The sequence below is a fragment of the Gavialis gangeticus genome, unplaced genomic scaffold (assembly GCF_001723915.1).
Source record: "Gavialis gangeticus isolate Ggan-Ray unplaced genomic scaffold, GavGan_comp1, whole genome shotgun sequence".
Taxonomy (NCBI): domain Eukaryota; kingdom Metazoa; phylum Chordata; order Crocodylia; family Gavialidae; genus Gavialis; species Gavialis gangeticus.
This window is the reverse complement of record NW_017729029.1, coordinates 1,229,851-1,237,764: the sequence shown is the minus strand read 5'-3', so window position 1 is coordinate 1,237,764 and position 7,914 is coordinate 1,229,851. Positions and strand designations below refer to the sequence as shown.

The following is a 7,914-nucleotide window of genomic DNA, read 5'->3' as shown; positions in this document are numbered from 1 at the left end:
TGCTATTGAGAAGCTTCAAGATCTGTTAACCTATGGCTTGTGGACTGGATCTGGCCTGCAGAGTCATTTGATCTGGCCTGTGGATGTGGGGCTTTGGCAGTTTTTTGTGGCAGGGGGCTTTAGGGGTGGGACTGTCCCTGTGCAACTGCAAGGACAAGTGATGGCGGCAATGGGAGCTTTCTCCATGCTTTTTTGGGCAGAGGCACAGATGGTGGCTAAATCCCAGCACCTGCCTATCGGCCTTTGACCCAAACTGGGTTATTCCAGCCTACAACCTGACAAAGTTGCTGACTGCTGATATAAGGTCTCCAACGGTTTTTCAGCTCGTACTAACCCTTAGAAAGCAATGAGATGCATATAAACTCTAGCCAGCTCCTTACACTATTAAGATCTCCATCCCCAATCCAAGGCAGGGTTTCCTCTAGATGCACTCTCTAATGTGTCAGTTGATGAGTAGAAACAGGTGCACATATAATAACAAGATCAGCATTCATTCATTCATAAGCAATGTCTTCAGTAATATAGTGAACACCACTGCGAAGGAATGCAACCACTGATGTAATCAAACACTCTGCTTAGGTAATCAGAGCAGTGAGGATATTGTGTCCATTAATAAATCATCACTAGGTAAATAAGAATACACAAGTAGCAAAGAGAGCTCTCATGCAGCATGCTACACATTTGTTTTCTGTAGCATTTTACAAACCAAATGAAATAAAAGGAAATCCTGTCTAGATGTATAAATCATCCCTCCCCCAGTTCTGTTTATATAAGGAAAACAGTTGTGACTTGGCGGGGTGGTGGGGGGTAGTCAAAGCCAAAACAATCTTTATTTGTGTCTTCTGTACAGATAAATCAGAGAGCTCTGTAAACAAGGTACACATCTTTCTGCTGTGGGTTCTTATTGGTTTCACATTCTGCTGTCTGGGACTCAGATCAAGCAAACACCTTTTAGCATATTATGTCTGTCTTGCTTCAGCATCAATTTCCTTGAAATCTATGCACCAGTAATATGGAATAGGAAAATATTTTGTAAAAGGTTTTGACCATCATATACAGCTGTTTTGCATACTGGAAAGACTTGACTGGCTAGGACAAAACATTAATTAGGGCTCTGTTGGTACCACAAGCTTCCTATGGGGAAAAGGATTACACTCAGACCTCCAACTCAGCTGTTGCCTTAGAGTACACTGATTTTTACATCTATCAGTAAGATAGATGTTGTGCTTTGGTGTTGCCACTTGCATTCTACAACTTTGCTCCAAGCCCTCACTCAGTAGGTTCAGCCCACCTGTGCCTGAAACAATTTTGGCAGATTTCAGCTTGAGTTTGACTCATGGGCACTGAGACCAGAAGAGGTTTTATAACATGAGAAAACAAGAAGCGACTTAGAACTTAGGTAGGAAAAGGCAGCTGATGGTCCTGCATTTCCTCATTATGGACTAGATGAATGTCTACAAATTGAATGCAAGAAAGACATCCTTGGATTGCCCTGGCTTTTCCCCCAGGGGTTGGGGCTTTGATGGTGATCCAACATTCAAGCATGTGTCAATTTCAGAAGCTGGCTTGGAATCTCCGCCTTCCTGTGGAAGTCGGGGAATCATCCTCCAAGTGGGAAGTTTTGCTTTATCACCTTCTCATTCTTTTGGCCAAGGGAAGAGCCCTTTGCACTTCTGTATCAGATAAGAAAGAACTTATTTCTCTGAAGAAGCACAAAGCCCTTGCTAAACATACTTTCGGTTGCCATTTCTCTTTTGATTTCTTCTATTTTTAAATGTATGTCAGAGGGGCTTAGAGTGCTCAGAAAGGCCACTCTTGTTTTATTTATACATCTGAACAAATAAGAATCAATCAGGCTGAAAGAAGCTGGTGTCACTAAATGACTGAATCTTCTCTGCAGCTCAGCAAGCTAAAATTGGCCCTCCTGTAGATTCACAAATGAAGTCCCATTGTATAATGCAGTGCCCCTGCTTATCTCACTGTATGGATCATTTTGCCTGTCAGCTAATTGGTAACAGCATTTCAATAGTGGGTGCAGTAATTCTTCTACATTAGTGTGTCAAATGCCATTGGAATAAAACCCTGAAAAAACTTACCTGTAGTGATACTGGAAAAGCTTCTGGTAGATAGCATGGGGTAGGGAGAAGCATGTTGCCATTAGCCAGATAACAGAAATGCTCAGAGCTCCTTTTGTTAGTGACATCCTTTGCTTTAGTGGATTCAGAATGACCTGTAATAAAGATTTTCAGTGATTTCTTATCTCAGTGGAAAAGTGAAGGTCCTTCATTATGAACTATGATGGGTATTTTTTGCTATGAATTCCATTGCTGTTAGGACAATCACATCATTAAAAATGTCACACAAGAATGACCCAGAAAAACTGAAATCTAGAACTTTCCAGTTAGGACAAAAGAGCACTTTCAAGGAAACTTGTTCTTTGATCAGTGTTGAGAATGATTCATGCCTTTAAACCCTGGATTATTTTGACTACTCCAAGACCACTGCATCAAATTGTCTTCAGTTTAAAGGATCTTTATTTTAGAGAAACTGAATTAAGAAATATATTTTTAATTGAACCTATACATCGTACCTTCCCTGGGGGATAAAGATTTCATGAAAGTAGGAGCAAGCTCTTTAATTTTTAACATACTTCAGGATGATATTTAGGTTCTGGAGATCATAATTTGGGAAGCTGATGCCATAGATACAAGTAATAACATTTGGGTAGTGAGCTAGAAGAAAAAAGTGCTATATCCAACTGCCAGTCAAATTAGCTCCTTAAATACCACCAAACTTTGTCACTGGCTCTGTCATTTTGCAAGTCCTATGATGTGGAGGCCACCACGTATGGCATGGTATAGTGGTAGGAAGCAGGGCTGTGCAAAACACTATTGTTTCATTTTGGCGTCCGTTTCACCATTTCAAAGGGACAGTGTTTCGTTTCATCTTTTCATTTTGTCTCGAAGCACTGTCCCATTTCGTTTTGTTGAAACTGTTTAGCTGTTTCGACGCATTTCAACGTTTCGCCCATAGGTTATAATGGGGAATCATGAAAAAATCTAAAACTTTGTGATTTCTTGCCTGATTCAGATGAAAATTGCAGGGATGGTAGCCCCTTCTGAGGGCATGAAGTCTGACAAGTTTCAAGGAGATAGGTGTAGAGGTTTCTTGTAAACTGCACCTCAAACTGCAAAAAGCAAAACTCCTGACACTTGCCAGCAGTGGCAGCCTCCTGTCATCTGGTGTGCAGATCCAGGGGCCCGCACCCCCAGGAGGGCTGTGGTGCTGTGTCGGATTCCTCCCGGGGGTGCAGGCCCCTAGATCTGTGCTGGGTGACAGGATGTTGCTGCTGCTGCCTGGAACTGGTGCTGGGCACAGCCCGCGAACAGTGCTGGGCTCCATGGAGCTCAGCCCAGCGCCAGGAGGCAGAGCACTGGCTCTGACCACCTCTTGCCACTGGGCTGCGCTCCGTGGGGCTGTGGAGCCACTCGGAGCACAGCCCCAATGAGAGGCAAGCAGAGCTAGGGCTGTGCTCTGATCAGCTCTGCCAGCCCCAAAGAGCTCAGCCAAGGGCTGTGCTCCTCCACCAGTCTGAGCTCCATGGGGCTGCAGAGCTGCTTGGAGCGCAGCCCTGGCTCTCCCCTGCCCCCCACCACCAGACTGCTTTGAAACTCAAAATCTTTCAAAACTCCTGAGTGCCCTCATTTCATTTCAAAGCTTTTTGTGTCATTTCAATTTCACTGTTTCAAGCTTGAAACGCATCAAAACAGCTTTAAAACAAAACACGGCAAAATTTTGCACAGCTCTAGTAGGAAGGTTGTTCCTCAAAATACAAAATAGTCATTATTGCAAAATAGTCACTATTTGGAATACAGGCCAGGAAAACTGAACTAGAGTACAGTCTAATCTAAAAGTGCTGCTCTGGAAGCAGCTTTTGCAAGTGGGTTTCCGAAAAAAGAGAGTTCACTGCTGAATTCTTTACAGTGAGGGTTGCCAAAATATGGTATATGCTTCCAAGGGAGGTGGTGCTGTCCCCTTCCTTGGAGGTATTTAAGAGGAGACTGAACAGTCATCTGCCCCAGCACACTTTCCTGCCCAGGGCAGAGGGTCAGACTCAATCTAATAGGTCTTTTCTGACCCTAAAATCTACGAAATCTATGATATTTTTTATGGGTTTTTCATAACATATCATGAGCATCCTGTTAAAATCCACCCAGTGCCCATCCATACGTGCACATTTCCTGGCTCAACGACTGGCTGTGGGGGACCCTGGGTGCCCCCCCCCCACCATACCCAGGAGACACCAGTCACTGAGCCGGGGCTGGGGGGAGGGTCCATTACGCACTCCATGGTGGATCTGGAAGTGGACCGGAAGTGCTCTTGGTCCACACATGGCATTGATTCGCTTTAACGCATGCACGTGTATATGCCAGCCTATTCCTGCTTTAAAATTTAAGTAAATTTAAGCCAGAGTAAATGCACATTTACATCCCCCCCAGGTATTTAGGGGGGCCCTAAGGGCCAAATCTGAATCGAATATGGCCTGCTTCATGCTCCCATAGTGGCCAAGTACATGCATTACATGTGGCACAGGCAGTCTCTGTAGCATGTGGCAGATCAGAGGGGGAACAAGCAGCACAGTGGCAGATAAGGCAGGAAGCAGAAAGTAGAGCAGCAGATTGGGTGAGGGAAGGGGGCTAGAGTAGTGCTTGGGGAGGGTAGAACTTATACCAGGAGAACTTATACCATTCTCCAGTTCTCCTATGCAATATGAAGTTTCATTTCTACCTGGGAGATACTTTACAATCTTTCAACTCTCCTTTACCTCAGGAAGGGTGCATGAGCCCAAAAGCTTGCAAATAAAGACATTTTTTTTGTAACTATTTAGTTCATCTAATAAAAGAGAGTGCCAGTACCACAAGAGTCCTGACTACTTTGGGAGGGTGCCACTCTAATCTACTCTAATTTGCAGCATGCCTGCCAGAGAGGTTGGCCCTCATTGGGTTAAACTTTCTTCTCGTTGTTATCCCAACCTAGATAGGACATGCTACTGTTTTGGGACATCTGTGCTAAAACGCATTTTGGGCCAGGATGGGAATTCCATACCTGATGTCTGTCCAGGGCTATGGCTGTTAGTGTCAGCGTGGAAACATGGAGGGAGCAGTACTGGACAAAGCGGCTGATATGACACATGGCCTTTCCAAAGACCCAAGTGCTGTTCACAAACCGAACCTGCAGAAAAATTGACAAACCAACCCGAGACAAATAACGTGGATTTGAGGACATGGATCCTCTCCTAGTGCCCTCCATTTCTCTAGCCAGATGTCATTTGAAGCCCAAGGAAAATACTGTCAATTTTAAATCCTCAAACTCTTCAACAATTTGTTTACAAAGGCTAAGACTAGAATGCAAGCTATTTCTGAGAGTCAGAAAGCTTTAAAAGCTCCGCACCTAGTTTGGAGACTGAAAAGTTTGAGTCCGAGTCATACCCCACCTGCCTCTACATCAAAATAATTATAATCAAATATTCTATACAGGGTGTGTCTACACATGCAATTATGGCACATGAGTAAGCTGTGGAGCTTATTGCTCTGCAGTTTACTGCTCCAGGGCAGTATCTACATATGTGCTGCTGTGGATACTATTTACAGGTATTAACCTGCTGCAGAGTATATTAGTTTACTCCAGCCTAATAAGGGCTCATGTGTAGATGCCAAGATGTTTACCGTGCAGCTAATCTGTCAACTGCACAGTAAATGTCTCATGCAGACATGCCCATAAACATCTAATCTACACCTTATCAAAGCCCCAGTGCTCTGCTGTGGTTCAAAGGCAATGGTTGGAAGGCAAAGTCTGAACTTGTTCTGGAAAGATGAAAGGAGATTTAGAGAGGCCCTGGTTTCACTTGCTCAGCCACATCACTTAAGAGTTGACCCTCATGGTGTTCATTTCACATCTCAGACCCAGATGTGCACAGAGGGAATGACACTATCATTCTGTTAGATGGTTAAGGCCACGTCCAGCACCCTGTTGGCAGGCATGGTAGTATAATAAGGCACTTACTAGCGTAAAAGGAGTGTTGAGCAGAGTGATCATGATATCAGACACTGCCAGGTTGACAATGAAGAGGCTGGTGGCTGAGTGCATCCTCTTGTTTTTGATCACCACGTGGCAGACCAGCGTGTTGCCAAAGAGGGACATGATGATGATGACTGAGTATGCCACAATCAGGAGAGCCTTCACTGTGGGTTTCTGGGACTCTGGTTCATACTTGGCCAGCTCAGCAAACTTCTCCCACTCAACAATCCGGCTGTCTGTCCAATTGAAGGCTGTCCTGTTGGTTGCCTGGTAGACTGACATGAGCTTAGACAAGGAAGAGTAATGGTCAGACTCCTCCAGAATTCCTGTGACTTGGGGAAAGTAGGGAAGTGATTGAAGCAAAGGGTAAGCCATGGTGATTTCCAACTGTTAGTTCAGGTGTAGACACAGTTTAAGGCAGGAAAGACTGTCAGCTATGGTCTAGCAATTGTTTCACTGCAGAAATCTTTATTCTCTATATGCTGGAAGGGATGCAGTCATCACTAATAAAGCCATGATTTAAAATGCAAAGTTAGAAAGAGACAATGGGGTGCAATCAATTCTTGAACTGCACAGTCAGGAAGGCATAGGGGTGTCATTTAATGCTGCTGCATAGAGCGGAAAGGGAATTGTGCAGGTCTGTAGGCTCTCATAATTTTTTCACATGGCCAAAAAAACTCAGCAGCAGCCATGGTGATAGGTGCAAAGAAAAGCTAATAGGTACCTAAGGCAAATGTAGAATCCTGCCTTCCTCCTTCTAAGAGGACCCCCACTACTGATACTTTCATTCTTTATTTCATTTTCTTCCTTTCTGTTGAACTTAAATACAAAGTCAGTTTTCAGAACCATTCTTAAATGCTCAGATACTGTTTTTCTTTATCTAATCCTTACAGTTATCCTTTTTGAATTCAGGATTTGTGCATTGTAGAAAAATAACTTTTTGTGGATACTTTTCTATTTTCTCTTCCCCACAGTAGCTGTGAATTTGGCTTCCAGTCTTTTGATATTCTGTGGAAAAAAATATCTTTTTAATGAAAGACAATTGAACACTTTCTCGCAACATGGCTTTTAAGCCACAAAGGACACTTTTGATACAAATAAATAAATACATAAACACAGAAGAACTTGAGCATTCCTTTCAATTCAAAATCACTCCTAACACTTTTGTGCTTTCCTGTAAGGGGCACATCCTCTAGATATTTTGGCAGCTGAATGGTAATGAATAATAGACAGCTGAAAAAAACCTAGACTGATTGGTCACTCTGAATAAGTATAGTAGAGCTGTCATAAAAAAACCCAAAACATTTCTTACATATTTAAAGAGAGACAGACCATAATCTTGATAATTCTCTGAAGTACTCAGCTGTGAAAATGTGTGTAGGCAGCAAAATTCACATCAGGATTTCAGCTGTTCTAATGATGTCTGTAATTATCGGGCATATTTTGAACTGTCATTCCTTATGGCACTTCTGAAAGGCAAGTGTCAGCCAATGGCATTCCCTGTAATAAACTTTATACCACAGTGGTCAAAAAGTTGTTAGCATATCGTGACAATTTGGTTGTCTGTTTCCCAGTGGTTTCAGTCCATGTTCCAAGGTACAGTTATGGTTCCCAGACAACTTGTAATAGCAAAACTTACTTCCCTTATAGTATTTTTATCCATAAATCCTCAGGTATTTTACAAGGGGAAAAATGTTATTACCCCTACCTCACACAACCTGAAGCAAAGGCACAGCGATGACATGCTTTACTACTGCAAGACCATTTCAGGCTGGACATAAGGAAGAATTTCTTTACTGTCCGAGCCCCCAGGGTCTGGAACAGCCTGCCATTGGA

At 43.2% G+C, this 7,914-nt stretch overlaps 1 protein-coding gene across 1 annotated transcript in view; it reads right to left on the bottom strand.

Moving 5' to 3' along the window:
• Window positions 1–7,081, bottom strand: part of LOC109300383 (probable G-protein coupled receptor 83) — a 15,148-nt gene extending 8,067 nt beyond the window's left edge. The window contains exons 1-3 of the mRNA XM_019521067.1: window positions 6,064–7,081; window positions 5,107–5,232; window positions 2,097–2,230 (exon numbers count right to left, since the gene is read on the bottom strand). Coding sequence (XP_019376612.1) covers window positions 2,097–2,230; window positions 5,107–5,232; window positions 6,064–6,453 — 650 coding nt within the window. The 5' untranslated portion in view covers window positions 6,454–7,081. The remainder of the gene's footprint in view (window positions 1–2,096; window positions 2,231–5,106; window positions 5,233–6,063) is intronic.
• Window positions 7,082–7,914: the final 833 nt, after the last annotated feature.